This window comes from Scyliorhinus torazame, chromosome 3 (assembly GCF_047496885.1).
Source record: "Scyliorhinus torazame isolate Kashiwa2021f chromosome 3, sScyTor2.1, whole genome shotgun sequence".
NCBI classification, from domain to species: domain Eukaryota; kingdom Metazoa; phylum Chordata; class Chondrichthyes; order Carcharhiniformes; family Scyliorhinidae; genus Scyliorhinus; species Scyliorhinus torazame.
Window position 1 is genome coordinate 102855215 of NC_092709.1, and position 24374 is coordinate 102879588.

Sequence of the window (24374 nt, forward strand, 5' to 3'; positions counted from 1 at the left end):
ATTGACGATTGGCTGTCAGGCAGAAGGCAGAGAGTTGGGATAAAAGGATCTTTTTCGGAATGGCAACCAGTGACGAGTGGTGTCCTGCAGGGTTCAGTGTTGGGGCCACAGCTGTTCTCTTTATATATTAACGATCTAGATGATGGGACTGGGGGCATTTTGGCTAAGTTTGCCGATGATACAAAGATAGGTGGAGGGGCAGGTAGTATGGAGGAGGTGGGGAGGCTGCAGAAAGATTTAGACAGTTTAGGAGAGTGGTCCAAGAAATAGCTGATGAAATTCAACGTGGGCAAGTGCGAGGTCTTGCACTTTGGAAAAAAGAATAGAGGCATGGACTATTTTCTAAACGGTGACAACATTCATAATGCTGAAGTGCAAAGGGACTTGGGGGTCCTAGTCCAGGATTCTCTAAAGTTAAACTTGCAGGTTGAGTCCGTAATTAAGAAAGCAAATGCAATGTTGTCATTTATCTCAAGAGGCTTGGAATATAAAAGCAGGGATGTACTTCTGAAGCTTTATAAAGCATTAGTTAGGCCCCATTTAGAATATTGTGAGCAATTTTGGGCCCCACACCTCAGGAAGGACATACTGGAGCATGAATGGCACTGGAGCGGGTCCAGCGGAGATTCACACGGATGATCCCAGGAATGGTAGGCCTAACATACGATGAACGTCTGAGGATCCTGGGATTATATTCATTGGAGTTTAGGAGGTTGAGGGGAGATCTAATAGAAACTTACAAGATAATGAATGGCTTAGATAGGGTGGACGTAGGGAAGTTGTTTCCATTAGCAGGGGAGACTAGGACCCGGCGGCACAGCCTTAGACTAAAAGGGAGTCACTTTAGAACAGAGATGAGGAGAAATTTCTTCAGCCAGAGAGTGGTGGGTCTGTGGAATTCATTGCCACAGAGGGCGGTGGAGGCCGGGACGTTGAGTGTCTTTAAGACAGAAGTTGATAAATTCTTGATTTCTCGAGGAATTAAGGGCTATGGAGAGAGAGCGGGTAAATGGAGTTGAAATCAGCCATGATTGAATGGTGAAGTGGACTCGATGGGCCGAATGGCCTTACTTCCGCTCCTACGTCTTATGGTCTTATGGAACCTCGTGGGCTTGATTTTCTCTTTAGGGTCAGGAAATTGAAGTTGGGATCATTTCTAGGTCTAAACTACGACCCCCACCAAGGAGGAAGTAGTCACAGGCCCTGATTTTCATGGAAGCGGGCTGCCAACCGGCTTGAGGACCAGTTGAGTTGGACAACCAATTAGTGGCCACAAGGGCTGGAGTGGAGGAAGGATCGTGTAAGTACAGACCCATTTAAATACATTATGGCAACCATTATTGTGGCGGCCGCATCAATCAGAAAATGGATCCACAAAGATCAAACAAGAAAGGCAGAAATCTGGCATCTAGGTCAGGGCTGTTCCTGCTGGAGGCCCTCCTGGAGGCAATGAGGTACAGGAGGCGGATCCACTTTCCAGAGGGTGGCAGAATAAGGCCACTCTTAAAGCCAAAGCAGGTATGGTTTCAGGTTGCTGCAACCGTCAGCAGATGTGCTCAGAGGAATTGGGTCCATTGCCAGAAATGTTCAATGACCTTCGTTTCTCCAGCAAGGTGAGTGTAATGGCAGACCCTCATGACAGGCCTCTAGATCAAACTCCAGCAGACATGCCAGCTGAGGAGCTGAAGGGTTCATGCTGCTCCTGAACCTGGGGGAAATGTATGCCCAGATACTAACTGATGCCTCAGTCAAGTTCAGAGGCCGAGTGCTGTTGAAAACTTAATGATACATGTGGCTTCCGGTGCGAATGATCCACTGGCACTGGTCACAGAGGCCAGCAATGCCTCATCCCTCTCCTTTTTTTGGTCCTTACATTAGAAAAGGGCTCATAATGCCTAAGGGCACTGACAGGAAAAGGAGTGACCCATGGAGATTGCAAGGGTGGCTCGCACAGGAAGAAGTCAGGAAAGGAGCGATGGGCATCACTGGTGGAGAGGGTAAAAGAAATCTTGTAATCTATAGACAAAGTGGGTGGAGCACATGCTTTGCTGTCTGACAGTATCCAAAGACTCAGCAGCACTGTCGAGGCTTCTCCTCTCCAAGGCTGGTCCTCATGATCCTTTCTCCTGTCTCCCACAGGTTCTGGTGTGGGAGGGGGAACACTAGAGTCCCGTGATGGCACTGGGGCAAGAACTGGACATAGAGACTTTAGAACAAGCATAATCACATCTTATAATTATATCCTCCCACCAGCTCTGAAACATTTATACAAATGGGTCCTCGTACACACTTAGATAGGCAGCTGTGGGTAATGAGCATCACTCTTGTGAGCAGGAGGAAGTGGGAAAAACAGACGCAGCTGTGGACAGTTCTTCTCCTCAGGCGATGGAGGACAGAAAACGTCATTTATGCGGGACACAGATGCAGGGCATCAGGTGCCATTACAAAGCAGGCTCTACTTAGACCAGCAGAATCAGATATGTACCCGCATGTCAAAGTTCCCTGAAGCAGTGCCACATCATGAGCAGAGAATTGAGGGGGCTTTCAGTTCATGTTGGCTACCATGGCTCAGGGTGTGGAAGCTGGAGCTGCTCCAATGAGAGAGTGACAAACCTATGGGGAACCATATGTAGCAGGCTTGGAATGCATACAGGAGCAGCTCACTGATTATGCACAGCATGCTGTCACACTCTGAAGTATTGATGTCAGTTGTGCTGGTGGCACGAAGATGTTAAGGTGAATGCCAGTTGTGCCGCCCTCGAGCCTTCTGGAGCGCTAGCCAACACAGTCACTGAGGAGAATTGAGGGTGCAGCCCCTCAAGGAAAGCCATCTCACATTTGCACTCCTTGACCCTTTTGACTGAGCGACCATCAGTGCAGCAGGCCCCAGTGATGGAGGATGCCGTTGTACTAATGATGATACAGAACCCTCTGGTGGTGCCCCACTGACACCACCATGATGATGACAACCGCCACAGGCATCTCAGCCACAAGCCGAGACAAGTCATCAGGCTGCCTCCACCTGACCCAAAGTCTCAAGGTGGAAATCCTGTAGGAGAAACCGAGCACAGAGGCCACCATGCGGGCAAAGCACTGAGTGGTTCATTGGGGTTTGTCTCATCAGCAAAAATACACTTCTTCTCTTATTCAACACAATATAAATATTGACACATGGCACCTGACTTGCTTCCTTCTGTTCTTCAATGGCGATACTGAAGAAGATGGAGGCAGCGTTGATGAGAAGAAAGGGTCATCTGAAGGGAGATCATGAAACCTTTGGGCAGATGTGCATCCTTCATTAGCACCAAGAGTTAATCCATTCCCGCCTGCATCTTCAGTGTACGTGTTTTCACAAACAGTCGTGTAATGGCAAGTTGAGGTGTAGGAGCTCTACAGAAATGTGTTGGTCAAATCATTTCTAAATCTCACTATTATTTTGTGTTCCTATGCACTAATCTTTCGATTCCCCAAACATCAGTATGCTTTTTAAATGAAAAATATTAGTGCCAGTTGGCATTTTATTTCGAACCATGTGGTATTTTGAATCATTAGTCTTTAGCTCAGCCAGAATTTCACTGTGCAACAGTTTCGTTATTTAATTCAAGCCTATTAAAGCATGAATTACAAAAAACGTCCCTTACTTCTGACTGGGGGATGATATATATATATATATATATATATATAGAGGATCGCTGCTTTTTAAAATTTATATTGATAACTTAAACCTGGGTGCACAGGGTACAATTTCGAAATTTGAAGATTTGGAAGTATTGTGAACTGTGAAGGGGTAGCAATAGACTTCAAGGGGCTATAGACAGGCTGGTGGAATGGGCAGACATATGGCAGGTGAAATTTAATGTAGAGAAATGTGAAGTGGTATATTTTGATCAGAAGAATGAGGAGACATGACAGAAAATAAAGAGGTACAATTCTTAAGGTAATGCAAGAGCATAGGGACCTCAGTGTATATGTCCAGAAATCACTGAAGGTGGCAGGACAGGTTGAGAAAGTAGTTAAAAAATATACTGAATCTTGGATTTTATAAATAGAGGCAGAGAGTACAAAAGCAAATACGTTATGCACCTTCATAAAAGATTCCGCCTCAACAGGAAGGAAATGAAGGTTTTAGAAAAGGTGGAGAAAAGATTTATGAGAATGGCTCCGAGGATGAGAGACTTCAGTTCTGTGGATAGTTTGGCGAAGCTGGGGCTGTTCTTCTTGGAGAAGAGAAGGTTGAGAGCAGATTTGTTACACATGTTCAAAATCATGAGGGGTCTGGATAGAGTAAACGTGAAGAAACTGTTCACATCGGCAGAAGGTTGAGAACCATAAGGTGATTACCAAAAAACCTAGGTGGCAACAAATGATTTTGATCTGGAATGCACAGAGTGTGTGGTGGAGACAGATTCAATTGCAGTTTTCAAAAGGGAACTAGATAATTATCTGAAGAGAAAAGATTTTACAGGACTACAGGGAAAAGGGCGAGGAGTGGGACTAGCTGAGTTGCTGTTGCAGAGAACTGACAAAAACACAATGTGCTGAATTGCCTCCTTCTGTGCTCTAACCATTCTATGATTCAAGTATCGATATATTCAAGGAGCTTGATAAGCACGAGGAGGAAAGAAGCTGAAGGTTGAAGTGTAATCAAGAAGTTGTGGAACTTAAAACACCAACACAGCTGAGGTGGGCGAACTTTCCTGTTACTGTGCTGTAAATTCCAAATAAAGCTGCCAGCAGGGAATACAAATAAAATACGGTGTTTGATATCTTCAGGCCATCACAGCCAAGGAATGAATACTCAGTAGGCATACACAGGTGTTTGAGGATATTGATGCTGCTTTAGATCCCAGAAATCTTGAGGTTCAAAGACACCAAAATACTTGTTTATGAGGAAGCTGAGCACAGGGAATTATAAGGCCTTATTTATTTTACAGTAAAGGAAGTGTACAGGAGGGTTAATGTGATTGCTGCTGCTGCACATTCAATCAAAGAGGCATTCAGCAGCAACAGCGTGAAGCTCTGGAGCCGAGGCTTGACCTTCCCTCCACCACCTCTTTACTTCTCCAGGTTCCAGATTCACAGCCACAGCATGAGCTCTGGACATTCCTGGCAACTGTTAATATCCGGCCTGAACTCAAACGCAACCTTGTGCACCATATAATAACACGTGCCAGCTGCCTCTGCATCACCTTACACAGCCTCACATGGTTGAGAGAGGATTTCCGTCCAGCTCTGATTGTTATCACCAATGAGCCAATTCCCTCTGCATGTGTTATACTTGAAAACATGTAGCTTCAAAATTCTGGGCGGAAGTGTTCATGGTCTTAGATAGTGGAGGAGGAGGAGGTGGACCCGGACCCTTTGGTGGCGATATCTGGGGTTTCAGAGAAGCCGGAGCTCATGGAGGAAGGCTGATGCCGTGGCCTTCGCCTCTCTGATTGCACAGCGGCAAATTCTACTGGAGTGGCGGTCGGCATCGCCACCGGGGGTAGCGACGTGGTTGCTCAACCTGGTTGGAGAAGATAAAGTATGAGTTAAGGGGCTCCGCAGAGGGGTTTGGGAAAATGCAGGTATGGGGACATGGCTGTGGTGGTTAGTGTTCGCGTTTAGGCTGCTGAGTGCTCCAGGAGACTAAGGCTGTCAGGCAGGGAGCTGGACGCATTCCCACAAACATTGAGGATCTGTAGCGCTTGTAGGTTGACCAAATGAATTGACCTGAGCCCCAGGCTCCGGAGTTGGTTCTGGCCGCACAGCTCAAGCAGCAGCTTCCACAGGCTGGCCCCCAGATTGAGGAGCAGCAGCAGCGGGTACAGCCCGGGATCCAGGCCCCACTCTTCACCTCCAGACCCGCAGCACCTAGCTCCTGCCGCTGATCAGACAGAGCCAGCTAACCTCTGGTCCGGTTGCCAGAGTCAGCTGACCAGTACACATGCATCATAACTGCATATGGAGCAGAAGGATGGATGGTCATTCAGCAGTGTATACCATCCAGCGGTGCTCAGGAGGTGCTGGTATGATGCTCAAGGAGCACTACAGCCCTGCTCACAGGCAGCTCAAAGTGAGTTCCAGACCATACCACCCTCCTGGGTTAGAACGACGCACTTGAAAGTGCTTGGATCAGAGGATCCCTGATGTCAGAGCACCAATTATCTATCTACACCTTCCTCCTCTTTCACATCCTGTGCCTCCTTTTCTTCTGCTGAGCTGTTCCTCCAAGACCTTCCCATCTTCAAGTTCCGCATAACTCAAGGCCAGATTATAGACAGCACAGTAGAAAACCACAATACACGAGACTGTTGCCGAAACATTCCAAACAGCAGAACTGCACTATCAGAACTCCAATGATCTCTTTGATGTTGATCCTTCTGAGAAGGTGGCTTTGTTCTTGGTGTCTCTTTGGCTATGTTTTGGGGTTGGAATGAAGAGCTACAGTAGCCTGGGCTGTTGAAAGGTTAAAGAATCATGTTAGCTGTCAGGAAAATGAGTGCACACTTGTAGGAAGCTTGTGTTGTGGTTTTCTCCCCAATTTACCATTTGGGGAGTGAAACTCTTCCTGTTGAAGAATCTCACTGGGTGATCACTCGGTGCCCTGATGGCCAAATGGATGCAGTTAATGATGCCCCTATCTTGGGTAAGTCCAGTGAAGCAGAAAAAAACCACTGTGCCTACGAGGCCGTGTCTGTCTGGAATTCAATGTGCTGCCCAGCACTAGCAAATAGGGCATCGGTGACCGCCACAATGCAGTGGTGTGTAGCTGTTTGTAAGAAGCCACCAAGATCCACATCTAATCCTTGAAGGAGCCAGAGGTTAAAGATGTTCAAGATGACAGTAACTTTGACAGCCACTGGCAGTGTATGGTGAGTAGTGCTGCAAGATGTGATGTCTAGCACCATGAGGGAACAAATCTCTGTGACGATTGTGATAAATGTAGGAAATTCAGATACATTGTATTATATGTATTTGGTGTAATAAGTGTTAAAAGCCAGGGTGTGTGTGTGTATGACTGCTGCAGTGGTGTTTTTAAAAACCCTGGTTTGCAAGACAGTCTTTTGGAGCCAGAGGTGCAGTTAAAGCATTGTAAAAGTTTGGGCTTTTATTTATATTAAGATGGTTCACTGTGGAATACTTAATTAGAGACATTGTGTTCAGTTTAGTAAGATGATGTAGTTAATGGGAGGATCCAGGCGTTGAAGCAGTCAGGGGTTGAGGTTCAGTTTTAGCTTATGGCTGGAAGGCAAGCTGAGAGGTTTCTGAAGAAATACCGCCAGAGATTCTGCATTGTTCTGACAGGCTTCAGGTCTATCTTTTCAAACAGTCTCAAAAGACAGCTTGATACAACAGGTATTCCTGAGTCTAACTGTATTTAAAAGGGGTCTGTGGTCCGAGATGGTTTTGTTGTTTGAATGGGAATAAAGATAGCAGTTAAGGGTTATTGTGTCATTGTATTGATTCGGATTGATAAAGGTGTAATTGTAAGCTATGTTCTTGTGTGATGTTATAGATATTTTCATTCAGTGTTCGTAATAAAGTTAATTTTGATATACCATACCCCTATTTTGTGTGATGTTAAAAATATTTTCATACAGTGTTCGTAATAAACTTTATTTTGATAAACCATATCCCTATTTTGCATGAAATCACTCCCGGAGCGAGGTATCCTTTCCTCACAGTCTTACAAAATTAAAATAAAATATTGGGGTTTCTGTACAGTATCCTAGCCACTGTTGTGGTCTGGTCCAGGATGTTAATAACATTTGGGGTCTCTTTACCGGGATTTAAAAGTAGAATTCCTTGTTTGGTTTGGGATTATTGAATTTAAAGACAATGATTGCGTGTGGAACATGTGCGTTCTTTCAGGTGGTACAGTTTAAACAGAGAGTGATTGGAAATGGCTTCTTCAGTTGCAAGTATTTTCCTGGGTATGGAAGTCACTTGGGCTGGTTTACAAAGGGTGACTGAAACAAAACTTTTGGGTTTGGTCGACAAGGTGCAGTTAACTTTCTCTGAAGGGGTGAGGAAGCTGGAGATAATACAGACCATAGTTCAGCATATAAATTTTCCAGAGACACAGCTTGAATCATTAAAATTAGGTAGAATTTAATTACAAATGAAACAATTAGAGATGCAGGAAAAGGAAAAGGAGTGGCAATGGCAAAAGAAAAGTAAAGAGTGCGGGCAGAAAAGGAAGGAGATGGGGGTTTTCAAATGGAAATGGAAAGCAGGAAGCCTGAGGTAGAAAGTGAAAGATTAGCAAAGGAAGAAAGGGATATGGAAAATGAAATAGAAGCAAAGGAAAAAGAGAGATAATTTGAACTTCAGAAACTGGAACTGCAAAGAGAATATGAATGGAAAAAGTTGTTGTTAAAGGCAGAAGCTGAGGAAATTCTAGAGGAAGGAGAAACCCTCTGAGTCAAACGCCTAGGAGGGATATGTTTAAATATATTCAAGCACTGTCAAGGTTTGATGAGAAAGATACGGAAGCCTTTTAAAAAATCTAATTTGAGAAAGTGGCTAAGAAATTGAATTGGCCAAAGATCATGTGGTGTTGATTCAAACAAAGTTGGTAAGTAGAGCTGGTGAAGCGTTTGCATCACTATCAGAGCAGGTATGTAGGGATTAGGAAGAGGTGAGAAAAACTGTATTAAGTGCATATGAACTAGTGCCAAAATCCGACAGACAAAAGTTTAGAAATCTAAGAAATGAACCAGGTCAGACATATATATATATATATATATATATATAAAATTTGAAAGAATTAAACAAAATAATTTTGTTGGTGGATAAGAGCATTACCAAATAGACCAAATGTATGCTGCTCTTAGGGGAACAGTTACGTTGGAAGAATTTAAAGAATCACTTCCCGCAGCAGCGAGAACTCGTGTGGAAGAGCAAAGGGTTCAAGCTGCTAGGTTGGCAGCAAAAACGCCAGATGATTTTGAATTAGTTCACAAAGCAAAGTCTGGTTTTTGACATCAATTTCAATCTGTGAAGGATAGGAACTGGGGAATTGAGAAATTCACAGGTAGTCAAGGCAAAGGAAGTCTAGTTGGAGATATTAAAGGAGAGTTTGCCTCAGGTTACAAAGGAAACCTATGATAGTGGAAGAGAGATAAGAAAACGTAAATGTTTTCATTGTAATAAAGTTTGGGCACATGAAGTTGCAGTTTTGTGGCTTAAGAGAAATACTGGGAAGACATATTCATTAAAACAAGATAAGCCAGTGGTGTTTATAATAGTGGGGGGAGAAAATGGTTCCAGTGGAAGAGATGTAACAGAGTTTACAGCCTGTTCAGAGGTTCATGGGTAAGCAGGTGCCAGACATTTTCAAAGATTTTATTTGTGGGGATATGGTTTACTTGTGTGCAAGGTGGAGTTGGTAAGACGATTAAGGTCTTAAGGGATACAGGAGCAAGTCAATCTTTAATGGTACAAGATAAGGAGATATGTAGTTCGGAAGGTGTATTGCCTGAAAAGGTGGTAATATATGGAATTAGTGGTGAGAGTAGTGCGCCAGTATGTAAGATAAGGTTAGAGAATTCAGTGATATGTGAAGTGGTGGTAGGAGTAATAGAAAAAAAATCTTTTTCAGGGGTACAATTTATCCTGGGTAATGATATGGCTGGATCACAGGTGGGAATGATGTCTTCTGTGGTTGAAAAGCCAGTGGAAAGTCAAATAACTTGGTGTTGCAAGGAACATATCCTGGGGTATTTCCTGATTGTGTGGTGACAAAATCCCAAAGCCATAGGTTGAAACAGGAGGAAGAGAACTCGAGGAGTACTGATAGGGAGGCTGAAGTTCAGTTATCAGAAACAATGTTTGATCAGGTGGTTGATAAAGAACAAGATTAGGTGATGGATGAAGCAGATATCTTTAATTCAAGTTGGTAGAAGTACAGCAGAAAGTTTCAGAGATAAAACAGTTGTATCAGAAAGCATATATAGAAATAGAATCAGAGTGTATACTGGAGTGTTATTACATCAGAAATAATGTATTAATGAGAAAATGGAGACCTTTACATATTCAAGCAGATGAGAAGTGGGCAGAAGTTCATCAAGTGGTATTATTGGAGGATTATAGAAAGGACATTTTGCAGGTCACACTCGAGGTTCCAGTAGGGGGACATTCAGGAGTAAGGAAAACTCTAACAAAAGTACAAAAACATTTTATTGGTCTGGACTGCATAACGATGTAGCTGAATTTTGCCATATTTGCCGTACATGGCAGCACGGTAGCACAAGTGGAGGGCAGCACGGCAGCACAGGTGGATAGAACTGTGGCTTCACAGCGCCAGGGTCCCAGGTTCGATTGCCCGCTGAGTCACTGTCTGTGCAGAGTCTGCACGTTCTCCCCGTGTCTGCGTGGGTTTCCTCCGGGTGCTCCGGATTCCTCCCACTGTCCAAAGACGTGCAGGTTAGGTGGATTGGCCATGCTTAATTGGCCTTATTGTCCAAAAAGGTGAGGTGGGGTTATTGGGTTATGGGGATAGGGTGGAAGCGAGGGCTTAAATGGGTCAGTGCAGACTCGATGGGCCGAATGGCCTCCTTCTGCACTGTGTGTTCTATGTCACACATGTTAGGTAATAGGGAAACCTCAAGTGGTAATTAAACCAGCACCCTTAATACTCATTCCAGCATTTGAGGAACCTTTTACTAGGGTCCTAATTGATTGCATGGGACCCCTGCCTAAAATGAAAAGTGAGAATCAGTATTTCTTGACCATAATGGATGTGTCTACTAGATTTTGGAAAGCCATTCCATTAAGAAACATTACAACCAAGAGGGTTCATAGAATCATTAAATCCCTGCAGTGCAGAAGGAGGCCATTCAGCCCAACAGGTCTGCACTGACCGCCTGAAAGAGCACCCCACCTATGCCCACCCACCACCCTAACCCCACCTAACCTTTTGGACACTAAGACGCAATTTAGCGTAGTCAATTCATCTAACCTGCACATCTTTGGATTTTGGGAGGAAACAGAAGCACCCAGAGCAAACCCACATGGACATAAAGAGAATCTGCAAACTAGTTCACCCACTATAGTACGTCAAATGCCCCAACAATGGTCATGACACTGTCAGTGTCACCCAAAAGTATGCAGAAGTTGAAACCACGGTGAGTGGCAACAGGTATGATAATTAAGATAATTAATTATCTTAATGAAAGATAATTAAATCTTGGGGTTTGTAGCTGAGACAATGAGGCATTGATGGTCCAGAAATTACAGGTGGTACCTGGTGAAGGCAGAAATAGGGTGGTATGGAACCTTGAAAGGTCAGTGTTTCGGAGATCATAACCAAAATTGGAAACTGTGTGTACATTCTCCCAACCACGACAAAGCACTTTCACAAGTGAGAAAATCCACCCCGACTTAAATATACTCAGAGAATGTCTCAGAACTTCAACACTTCATGGGATACAGCAAAACAACTGATAAATTTACTTTTTGGAATGCTGTACTTATGGAAACATTGGCCACATTGCTCAAGACAACCACAACATATTTTCAAGTATAATGAAAGCAGGATTTGACATACCTTTACATCAGAGGTATCACGCTGGCAGTTGCGCCATGCTCTGGACACTGCTGAAAATGTTCTGTCAGCATGATCAAATTTCCCTCCTTGCAAGTTTAGAAAGAAGGTAGTAAACGGTTCCTGCATAGGAAGTTTTGAGAACATGGGGAAAAAAATTACCATCCTGTATATACATACCAAACAATCATAGGTAGTCAGTTATGGAAGAGACAATATCTGACACTGATTGACCGTTGACACAGTCACAAGTAACTTGACAGAGCTTCTCCACGACATATCTCCTTGAACATTTTGACATCAAGGCAAACATCTGGATGAACTTAATTGGGTTATATTTAAATGGGCCTGATTTGTTGGATACACAATACCTGATTTTTTTTGCAATTCAAATAACTTATTCTCAGTGCAATGAACTTAATAAAGACTTTAATATATTTTAAAAATCTGCTCCCTCCTACTTTGTACCTTCTAGATATTACTAACTTCCCCCTTATGCTGAATGATTGGATCCTGGCTGTGTACAAAAACAAAAAACATGGACGTATTGAGCAGTGTAGGTAGCATCGGTGAAGAAATAACATCTGACCTTTTGATGGAACAGGCATTGCTAGATACTATATTTTTCTTCTCTCCAAAATATATAATGCTGTGTTACTGCGCCATTGCTTCACTGAACAGACTGACTAAGAACTAGAAAAACCTACCCAATGAGTTAATAAGTTATCGAGCCTGTCAAGGGTGGAATGGATCAGGTTTAATTTCATGTCCAAACTGATGGAATTAGTCCGGTCAATCAGTGGTGCAATATTTGTCAAGTAAAGCTAGTCTATTGCACAATTACAGCCAATGCAGGGAGCATGGATTACAGAAGGCAGTAATGGGACTACAAACAAGATAAATGTAAGAAAACATTATGCATTGTACACTAAATGCAAATTGCTGTATGACATAATTAATAACTTCCATGCTGAAAACTATGCAATTCTAAATAAATCATTAAGCAAGAAAAAGAATCATTTAGTTCAGCATTTGCTCTTTCTTCTTTCCCCATGTTAATCCATTCTTCATAATCACACACTCAGCTCATATTTATCCATCAGTTTCATTCTATGCTTTGCTCTCATTTCCCCTTCTTTGTCCCCTCCAATTTGTTCCACAGCTCCCATGCCCTCTTTTTCTTATCCCTCTCATTCCTTATTCTCTGCCTCTCCATCTCTCTTTCCACCAATGGCTAATGTTTCTTCTCATCTTTCATTATCTGTTTCCAATTTCTACCCATCTCTTCTTTCCTCTTCCCCCACAACCACCCCCACCCTCTCTCTTTCCCCCATATTAACCTTTTCTTCCTATCCTATTCTGCCTTTTCTCCTATTTCCTCTTTTTCAGATTTATGACAGTGACAATCTTTTATTCCAGAGGGGACAGGGGGAGGGGGAGAAAAATCCGCTAGCATTCCCACTGCCGATCACTGTTTTTGTATGAACATTCAGTGAGGTCAGGATTAGGCTCAGCTGTAATTTATGGCAAAATAATTACCTGAATTTAGGCTACATATTACTAACACTTGGTGTTTAGGTTAATACATCAATGGGCATAATGGTGAAGTGCAAAAGGATGGCCAGTATCTATGTGGAGGGGAAAATAGAATTGTAGCTGTATGAAATGTTCTGAAAATCTAATCATTATTCGAAATTATTACATTGACTTTTGAACTTCTTTAATACAACCAGTACTCAGAACAAAAGGGAAATAAGAAATTGTGGGCAGATGCTTAAAACATCAAGAACTATATAATCAATGTAAAATACAAAATACATCAAAGATTGGAAATCTGAAATAAAAACCCAAAATTAAGATTCAAAGTGTTCAAATGAAAAATACATACCGAAGATGTCAAGAATCTGTCTCTCCTCTCTCCAGATGCTGCCTGACCTTCTCTGTATTTCTAGCATTTTCTACTATACATATTAAATCAATGTATAGACGCATTAAGAATTAAAAGTAGGGGTTTGATTCTTAGTAGCATTACTGAACAATAGCGGGCAAGTTTAATTGTAATCACCAATGCTCAACTGCAACAGTGTGTAAAAATATACTCTGCTGCAACAGTAACTGAATGCTACTGAAGGAAATGGTTTTTCATATTTTTCTTTCTATATGAGACTTCACATCATAAAGAGCTTTATTAACTATAAATTATTTTACGGGCATACTTTATGTGCAGTGTTTTCAAATTATCACCTAATTAAGCCTAATATATACTAAAACGAAGCTATGAAATTACATTTTAAATTACCTTAAAATATATTCTGATTTGGAAAAAAAAATTAAGTACCAGTAATTAGCCTAAATATTCCAGTTTATGTGCAGGATTTATATCTGCTTTGTGATGTTTTATCCAACCTTAATCAAGGGATGATTGTGAGTGTTTTTTCAATGAAAGACACATTAATGTGCTGACTGGATGAAGCAGTTTTTAATTTTACAATCATTGTACTTACAATTCTTAACAACCATGCAAGAGTGAAGCTACTGGTCGAATAATGAGTCCCATAGTGGAAAGCAGGAACCTGATCATCTTCCCAGCTTTCAAGGCGCTCCGAAAAAAAGGCTGCTCTTTTAGGGTTAAGGGCTCCAATAGGCTAAAGGAAAGAAAACAAAACAAATGAAAGTAAGAAATTCAAAGACTACGCCAAAAGATCATCTTGCTGACATGTGACTTGCTGCTTAAATTTTGATAATCTAACATGGATAAATGTCTTGAACTAAAAATTATCCAGGGTTAAATTACTCCGGTTTTAGGCATCATTTTACCGATCTTGCAAACTAAAAGAGCAATTTGAAAATGTTTTTGGATACAAAAACATCTGCATGTAACAAGCAGGTGGATCTAATCCCTGAGGCACAAGTGGAGCATTTAAATTCTGGAAACGGAAAAGAGGACGGTCAGGAGTCTGATTCTTAGTTTCAAAACAGTAAGTTACAGAAAAGGTGAGAAAACCTCAAAAGGTGGTGAATACAAAGATATCCAGGATAGTAAGTGGAATAAAAAAGGTTAATCTATAGCATTTAATGATGAACAATGGGCAAAGGATGTTTAACAAATTAGCAAAATGGAGGCTTAGGACTAATGTTGGGACGTATTTCTTCACATGGAGAGTAGCTGGAAATCTGCTTGGGGTAAGGAGACAAAAATTCTGGAATTATTCAAGAGACATTTGAAGTGCTATGATACAGGGCAGGGGTGGAAGAAACAATGATGCTCTTACCTACAACCATTTTTTAAAATTTCAGATTTCCAGCAGTATATTGTATTATTGTCATTTGCATTATTACATGTTATGGCTATTGATTTGTCAGAAATTAGATTTTGTCCTATTGGGTTGCCAACAGTTAAATTTTCTAAAATATTAATCAATCTCTTGTGGTGTTGCTCAAAATGTAAGAAATTTCCTTTCTGTTCATTCTCCTTTTCTTGGCTTAGAAATTAACAGGTGATAATTAATAATAATCTTTTATTGTCACAATGAAGTTACTGTGAAAAGCCGCTAGTCGCCACATTCCGGCACCTGTTCGGGTAAGCTGGTATGGGAATTGAACCCGCGTTGCTGGCCTTGTTATGCATTACAAACCAGCTGTCTAGCCCACTGAGCTAAACCAGCTCTAATGAGACACCCTGGTTTTTGGGACTCATTTCCCTTGAGGCAGTGTGTTGTGGACAGTTGCAGGAAGTGCACCAGTGATACGCAATCAAAAACCAGGCAGCTAAAGGTGTCACAGTGGCCCTTGGATAAGATGGGAAGAGGGGGCTCCGAGGACAGTTAATTGGCAAGAGACTGTATTTTCCCCCCCCAACCCCCATCACTCAGACAGGAGAAGTATCTCAGAGAGCTGCCAGCCAATCATATTGTAGTACCAGCAGCATCAGGGCCAGCAGTGGCCAGGACGGGGACAACTACAATCTTCAGATTCCAGGACCCAGAGTCCAGGATCACGTTAGTCCAGGGGTCTCAATGGAAAAGCCAGGGGGAGGGAAGGGCGCATTTCCCGAGGAGTGGGGGCACCCAATATGGAAAGAGGACCCACGAAGGAGGCGACCCCATCCCTCAGTTCCTGCCCATGGCTCCAGCAGGATGACCTGTGAGGGATCAGAAAGTTCTGCCCTATGTGTCTCTGTGTTTGCAGCATCAATGCCATTTAGCCAGAATTAAAGGGCTGCAGATAATTCAGAGGGTTGAGGAGTTGGAGGATAATATTGGGACAGGGAGGGGAGAAGCCAGAGTGGAATTTGAAAATAAAAATGAGAATTTTGATTCACTGGACTAGCAGAGGGGTAATCAGCAATGGGACTTGGTGAGAATTAGGACAAGGGCACAAACATAGTGCATTAAGTGCCATAATACCCCTGAGTTTAATAAAAATCAATCACATTTATAATGGATGACAGTATGGGAAACCTACTAAAATATAAACATTTTATGCATGCATGTAATTAATTCCCTTCCATCAAAGCCTCCTCTGTAAATTTCTGTGTAAAATATTTATATTGTAGCAAGCAGTCACTTCCAGAGAAGCTTTCTGCTAACAAGAGTTCCAAGAACTATATTTACCGAATCCTAATTCACTTCCCACCAACAAAGTCAGGGTTCTGATCTTCAATCTGAAGAATACTTAACTTTTCAATGAACTCAACTCATACCATATGCCCAGTAAAGCATGCATTATTCATAACTTTGAAAACATGAACAGTACTCAATGTGGAATTATCTGGAACTGGCTTTTCTTTTAAAAGTGGACATTAAAATGCTACAGTAGGAGATTCCTGAGGGTTATCGGACTTTCTCTGTGGATTCAAAACTGCCGCAGTGTTTCAGAAGAACAAAAAGACACATTCCAGCCGAAGCAGATGTCACTACCCTGCTCCTGAGATGATCCAAAAGGTATTTCCGGAGTTGAATGGGTCATTCTGAAACCAAGACAGTAATTATCACAATCCACCCCGGCACCTCCAGCAGGGTGAGTCTTGCAAACAATAACCCAGGTTGTTGCTAATCAACTTAAGCCCAACACCATATTTGGAAAAGGGGACTGTGAGAAACCACATGGCAAGGTCTCCCTATTTCATCTTGAAATGCTGTCGTAGAAAGACACAGCAGGAACAAAACCTATGCCTTAAAAATTGCAGACTGTAGCATCATAAGGTCTCCAAACCTGTTCCTTTGAGTCCACCAACAAAGCAAACCGACCTCCTGGTAACAAGGCTACAAGTAATTGGACTCTATCTTTTCGAGAGATTCCTGCAACGGCTCTGGTATATAACTTAAGCGATTGAATAAGCATAGACTACAGTTCAGGAATGAAAGTGTCCGTTTCTTAAGGCCTGCCACATGTGCTTCCGCAGGCAAGCTAATTAAATGAATTATTTTCTAAAAGTGCACTATTCTCTTTAACTGTATTGCACAGGAGTGTATGCATCAATGGGGGAGTGAGATGAACAGGCGAATAAATAATCCTCTTTCATTAAACCCACAAAAGGTTTGCTGCTGGCTAATCAAATTGTTCACACTCTCCAGGATTAAGAAACACGGAAATCATCCTTTTCAAAACAAAATACTGATTACAGAGAGTAGGGAAGGGAATAGGGGTTTCAGTGCTTCTCTCTGATCCTGTCTATAACATACCAATCAAACTTATAAAACGCACCTGCACTTAAGCAGCAAATAATATATAAGCTGAATTTTAGAGTCTTTGGGGACAGGCTGGGAGGCAGAATGGCAGGCAAAATGATGTCGGAAGGTGTGCCTGATGACTTCCAACCAGCATGCCATTTTTCCCCAGAGTTGAGAAAGGTGGCAGATGGCCCACCTGGAGCCCATGGGCCTCTTGCCACCTCTACTGGCATTCTACCAGTAGCATATGTGGGGGGGCATCCGTCATGTGGGGGACCACTAGGTAAACATTTACTGCCTCCAGTGGGTTCTGGGGACCTCTTACCTGAGCATTATTCAGCTTACAATATGGTCCTCCAGTAGCACAAACCACCCCCATAACATCAGTGCTGCTGGCCTTCTGTGACTCCCAAATATGCCATTTACCTGATTTTGAAAGAGTCTCCTTTTCCAACTCCATTGCATATGTTCTGACAATACGCGCTGTTGCTTCCGATTCATCGACATTTACATATCCTCTGGACATATCTTTTGTTTCATTATTTGTTCCATTACCATCCCTTTTCTGAATTTTTAAAAACTAATTTGTGATGTGGGCATCGCGGGCTAGGCCAGCATTTATTGCCCAGTCCTAGTTTCCCTTAAGAAGGTGGTAGTGAGCTGCTTTCTTGAGGTGCTGCAGCCCCTGAGGTGTAGATACACGCACAGAGCTGTTAGGGTGGGAATTCCAATGAGGAGGAGCGTGTCACCAGAAACGTCAGGAAAACTTTCCTTGCAAAATCCCGCACCTGCATCTACCTAAAGGCCTCCCCCAGTGGAATCCCAAACTTCTCTGTCAACTCCTCCAACCTCGCAAACCGCCCTTCCAAGAATAAATCCTTAATTTCCACCACCCTACCCTTCTCCCATCCCCGAAACTTAATATCCAATCTCGACGGCTCAAACTCGGATCGGCATCGGCCGCGACCCTAACTTAAAATGCTGCCGAAATTGCTTCCATATCTTCAGCGTGGCCATTACCACTGGACCAACTGAATATTTCCCCAGGTCAAACGGAAGTGCACCATTGCCAGCGCCAGAAACCCCGACCCCCTACAAGAGCCTGCCTCCATCCTCACCCACATAATCTCGAGCTCCTTACCCTAGCCCCGCACCTTCTTGGTGTTCGCCGCCCAATACCCCCATCTTCCTCTCTGAAGCACCATCTTCCAAATCCTCACTACTGTATCTGCCCAGACGAAAGACAAAATCAACTGTTGCACTCCTATTAAGAACACCTTCGGCAAAAAAAAACGGTAAACACTAGAATAAAAACAAAAACCGCGGCAAAGCATTCCTCTTTACCACCTGCACCCAGCCTGCCAATGGTAGAAAGAGGCTATCCCACCTCACAAATCCACCTTGACCCTGCCCACCAAGCTAGTAAAATTAAATTTAAGGAGCTGGGCCCAATCTCGAGCCACCTTCATCCCCAGATATCTGAAATGTGTAATCGCCACATGAAATGCCCCAAGCCAGATCCTGCCCCTGGCAGGGAGACCAAAAAGCACTTGCTCTTCTCTAAATTCAATTTATACCCCAAAAAAGCTCCAAATCGCTTAAGCAGCCCTATTATATCCCCCACTGTGGGAACTGGGTTGGAAATATATAACAAAAGTTCATCAGCATAGAGGGACACCCTATGCTCCACCACCACCCGCTCCCTCCTCTTATCAGAGTTCCTCAATGCAATGGCCAAAGGCTCTATTGCCAACGGACACAGGAGGAGGGACATGGGACACCCGTGCATCGTTCCCCTATGCAGCTGAAAATAGCCAGTGTTCACCTCATTCGAACATACACGCGCCTTTGGTTCCTTTTTCAACAATTTGACCCACAAACTTAGGCCCGATCCCAAACCATTCCAACACGGTAAACAGATAATTCCATTCTATGCGATCAAACACCTTCTCCACATCCAGCGCCACTAACAGGCACCAACCCCTCCTTCCGATGGAGAGAGCGCCACATTTAAAAAGCACTGCACATTTGAGGACAACTGCCTACCCTTTACAAACCCTGTCTGATCCTCCCCAACCACCTGCAGAAGGCGCTCCTCCAACCTAAGTGCCAATACTTTGGCAAGAATTTTGACATCCACATTTAAAGGAGATATAATAGAACCGCAGAATTAACAGTGCAGAAGGAGGCCATTCGGCCCATACAGTCTACATTGGCCCTTGAAAAAGCCAGTCGAAACGACCCACATTCCACCGGGTCCTTATCCTTTTCTAACAATAGTGAAATAGATGCCTGTTCCATCAGTTCCAGAAGTGCGCTCCCTCGACACCGCATCCTCAAACATCTGCACCAACAGCAGTGCCAACCTATCCAAAAGCTTCTTATAAACTCCACCGGGAACACATCCGGCCCTGGTACTTTACTCGCTTGTATCTTCCCTACCGTCATCCGAACCTCCTCAATACCCACTGTCTCCACGAACCCTGTCCTATCCTCCTCTCCCACCATGGGACACTCCAGCCCCTCCAAAAACTCCCTCATATCTGACTCATCCCCCAGGGCTCCAACCTGTACAACCGCTTATAAACTCTTCAGATGCCCTATTCATCTGCTCCAGTGCAGCCACCAGTCCCTTCACCCTGTCCCGAACGCGAACAATCTCCATGGAGGCAAGCCTGCCAACGGAGCTGTCCCGCCAGCAATCGATTGGCCTTTTCCATGTATTTGCATACCACACGTTTTCCTCGTCTCACCGCTTTCTCTATAGACAAACGGTCAAACTGCGACTGCAGTTCTTTTCTACTCGCCAAAGGTTCCGGAGTGGGATCTTCCACATACTTGTGCGTTGAGCGAGATGATCACCTTCAACACCTCCCATGCCAGCGACTGCAAGACCTCCTCATTTTTATTGAACCCCACATAATCATCAATCACCTTTACAATCCTCACACAAAAACCCGGATCCGCAAGCAATCACACATCTATGTCGGCCTCTGTGCAGGCCCCTTCTCCAAGGCCACATCTACCAAATGCAGAGCATGATCTGAAATAACGATTGCCGAGTATTCCGCCTTCCTCACCCCCAACAACGACGACCTCCCCATAATAATCAATCCTCAAACATACATTATGCACCAGCGAGAAAAATAAATAATCTCTACCCACTGGATGCAAGAATCGCCACGGATCCGCTCCCCCCATCTCCTTCATAAACGCTGCCAACACCCCCCCTCTCCCCCTAAAGGGTTCAATAAGTGCAGCTTAGATCGATCCATTTTCGGATGCAACACTGTGTTTAAATCCCCCCCTAAAATTAACTGATGTGTGTCCAGGCTCGCGACGGCCGTCAACATCCTCTTCATGAACCCCACATCATCCCAATATACACGCTAACCAACAGACCTTTCCTTGATTGTTCCTTTTCCTAACTTTCCTGTCTCTACACTTGATTAAAGTCTGTTGCATCTCTAACTTTTTCCAGTTCCACAAAAGGTCAACACCTCAAATGTTAGCTCTGTTTCTCTCTCCACAGATGCTGCCAGACCTGGTGAGTATCTCCAACATTTCCTTCAGATCTCCAGCATCTAGAGTGTTTTGTCTTTGCATTGATGATGGAACAGTTATGAAAATATTTACAGGTTCAGAGAATTTTAAATGAATTGCTTTGAGTCAGTCCGTAGATATATGAATGCATTTTATTGGGGTGAATACAAATAGATTAACTTTGCAAAATATTGTTTATTGTTTTAATAATGATGACAAAAACATTAATGAGAAAATCATTTATAAAAATCCTGCCTGCAATTCAGATTATTATTTTATTTCTATTACAATTGACTATGGTAAAACAGGTCTTAAAATCCAGCCCTATGTTTCTGAGGTAAAGATTATAAAATCACTTCAGCAAGAACACTCCCTTAATAAACAAGTTCTACAAAAATGCAATTGACTAAAAGATGTGTTCGTATTTTGACAACCTCTTCTATTTTATAAATCAGTGAAAAATCTTTCAACTTAATTTTTTAATAAACAAGCCATTTTACAAAATGTCAGCATTACAGGTTGTTTAAGAATTTAAGGTTTAGTTAGCTAATCTGGTTCATGGCTGGACCGAAGATTGCGAAATAATTCAAATTCTTGTTTGGAATGTATTTATGATTCTCCAAAAGCACAGTGGCTTAAAGGCTGTGTGGTACTGCCCCTGCAAACCTAGGAGAGCCCAAGATTTGATCACTGGTGCTGTATTAGGTGAACTGCCAGGGAAATGGCAGAATGCTACAACTGGTTTTAATGCCAGGTAGGGGAAACGTGTCAAAGTTTTCTCCCCCTGACCACAATCCAGTGATACCATACCAGAATGTGTCCATAATTGCACTGGTTCAGATGAACCCTTGCGCCTCATGATTCAGTGCCTACCTGCATTCACTGTCTAAGCTCATGAATGAGAAACAACCATTTAGACAAGAGGCTGGGAGGACTGCAAATTGAATTAGGAACTGTATTGCAGGCAATCCTTTGACCAGAAAAGTCAGAAAAAAGGCTAATGGAGATTTTTTTTATATCTGTGGAGTAACAAAATGAAGACCAATCGACAGCATTGCACAGAAATAGAAAAAAATCAAAACAGGTGCAGTACTGCTTTCAAAGTGTAGCTGATTTTTGGCTCAAAGGAATAGGACAATGGAAACAGCATCAGGAACAGAAATTTTCACCTGTATTTTTCCACAGTCAAATTCCTAGTTTTTAAGTAATGATTAAGAGTGCTTCTGATTTTTTTTAAAGCAGAACATTGTTAAGATCTTTTAAAACAGCAAATTATTTTTAATCTCAAAATTTTCATAGGGGTCATGAGGATCAATACTATATGCCCCACCTGAGCTGCACATGAAAACACATCTGCTATGGTCTGTTGCAATTTCTCTCATCTCTCCTCCAGCACACCATCAAAATGTAAGCTGTATAGGTGATGATTATATTTTCATTTCCAGACTTTCATGGTCTCCGACAGCCAGTCATGGGCTTCCACATTCTCTCTTTGAAGTTTCACTGTCCATGGCTATTTTCTTTTCCTAGACTTTGTCTCAGCTACACGCTCCTTATTATGATGTGGAAATAGTTCATTGTTCAATATTTATAGAAAAATGATTAACACATAAATTATGCCTTTAGGACTTTGCTGGGAATCAAACTAGCAGTCAGACATCTTATCTCTGTGTTATTTAGTTTGCATCAACTATTGCATATCTGTAGATCAGGTTTTCCTTCTTTAGTTCCTGTTTCTAGTAGCCTTCATTTTATTTAGTTGCTACTGATCCTTCAGCCAGCTGGCTAACACCAGAAGTCCAGGCTTGGTCGGCAATGAGACTCTCATCAATCAGAGCCTTCGGTGGGTTAACTGCCAATCGGTATACAACTGGTTTGAAAAACACACTACTCAGATAGATCTCTGTTAATCACATATAAAATCAATAAATTTATAAAGATTGAATGTTAAATCACAATTTTATGAAAGCCCATAATATTGTACTCATTTTAATGGAAACCCCAGCTTGCCTGACCTAAATGCTGCAGCACATCTGCCTAGAGGTCTTTCCTACTCAGTGAACAACTTCCTTGGTTTACTGGAAAGATACATTTTCCTAGGTTACCGGATGGCTAAACACGGAGAACCATAATCACAGCGATAGTTGAGAAATGCTGCCTTTCAACAGAATGTAACAATAGTTATCTCAATCCTATGAGTCAAGTATCCCGAGAACATAATGACAGTTTGCTCCAAGGTTGGCAATTTGGTCCTGGAAATATTTTGTTTGCACCTTAATCTAACCCAGCACAACTGAAAGATTACTTCACTTGAAATCATTTCAGACATGCTTTTATGAAAATACACAGATTTTATATAATCTGATTATGTATCTTGGTAAGTGCATATGAATTCAATTGATTTGGAAAGCGCAACTCGATTTCAATTGGATAAATTTGAATTAGTTTATTCCTTAAGAACACATGCCTAAAACTAATTTAGATTGATTTTAGTTCATTTCTAAAATGCAAGTGTGCACAAATCTGTGGAGACCATGCTTTATAGGAACTAAATAAACTACATGTTTTACGACTGAAAAGGGATAATGTATTTTTTTTTAAATTAAGCATGTGGTGCAGCATTCTCATTGCATCTTAAATTGTATTTATTTACAAGCAAATTAAAGAAACATATTTAGATACCAAGTGGGAGCATATTCTGGAGCATTTTGAGCTCTGGGCTGACATTGATGCACTGTCGGCTTATTCAGTGAAGTAACAGAGGGAATACACACATTGAATTATACATTACAAGTTTGCACTGATTTATTGCAGTAATAACATCTACCTCATTAAAAAAAATCCACTTTGCTGCAGTGAGAGCAATACATATTGTTTACTGCAATAAATTAATTGCAGTGCATGAAGAACCTTGTGGAAACCCTCTAACAATACATCTGTAATGACAGTGCTATACATCACAGGTTCCACAGCAGGTTTATGACAAATGAAGACAGGGTACAGTATTCAGAGAATACATTTCTTAAAAATATGGCCATTATCTCCTGACTACTGGTCAGACAGTGTCTTGACTCATATAAAGGTTACAGTTCCATGTCACAATTGCAAGATATATTTGCAGAAAGCAGCAAGATACTGGAGGGTTTGCCCTTTATTCCTCCACACAAACACTATGAAATAAATGTGTCTATTATTGTTACACAGTCATTCGCTCAGAAGACAAATGCACAATTTTAAGCAAATTTGGAAATGTTCTTCTATCAGAACTGAGCAGTTGCACAATCACAAGCGGCGTACTCTCATTTACTAAATATTCCTGTCATGAAACTTACTAAGAATGTGAGGTGATGTAATGATCTTACAATTTTACACCGATGTAACATCTGCTGCAGAATCAAACACATGGTAACAGAAAGCATTCTTTTGAAGCAGTTACAGCAATAAGTTCCATTTATATAGTGTCTTTAAGTAAAATGGCCCAAGGCATTTTCAGGACTGTTATCAAACATAATCTGACACAAAGCCACAGTGGAGATATTAGGAAAATAACCAAAAGCCAGTGGAAGAGGTAGGTTTTAAGGAATGTCCTAAAAAGAGAACTAGAGATGCGGAGGAATTCCGCAGCT

General features: G+C 42.3%; 2 protein-coding genes across 3 annotated transcripts in view; one reads left to right on the forward strand and one right to left on the reverse strand.

Moving 5' to 3' along the window:
* The window catches only part of LOC140408621 (lipopolysaccharide-responsive and beige-like anchor protein), a 1704725-nt gene that overhangs the window by 1094096 nt on the left and 586255 nt on the right, over nt 1–24374 (forward strand). The window lies entirely within an intron of this gene.
* LOC140408620 (lipopolysaccharide-responsive and beige-like anchor protein) overlaps nt 1–24374 on the reverse strand; it is a 316827-nt gene that overhangs the window by 210648 nt on the left and 81805 nt on the right. The window contains exons 5-6 of the mRNA XM_072496076.1: nt 14038–14178; nt 11537–11656 (exon numbers count right to left, since the gene is read on the reverse strand). Of these exons, the coding sequence (XP_072352177.1) occupies nt 11537–11656; nt 14038–14178 (261 nt within the window). The remainder of the gene's footprint in view (nt 1–11536; nt 11657–14037; nt 14179–24374) is intronic.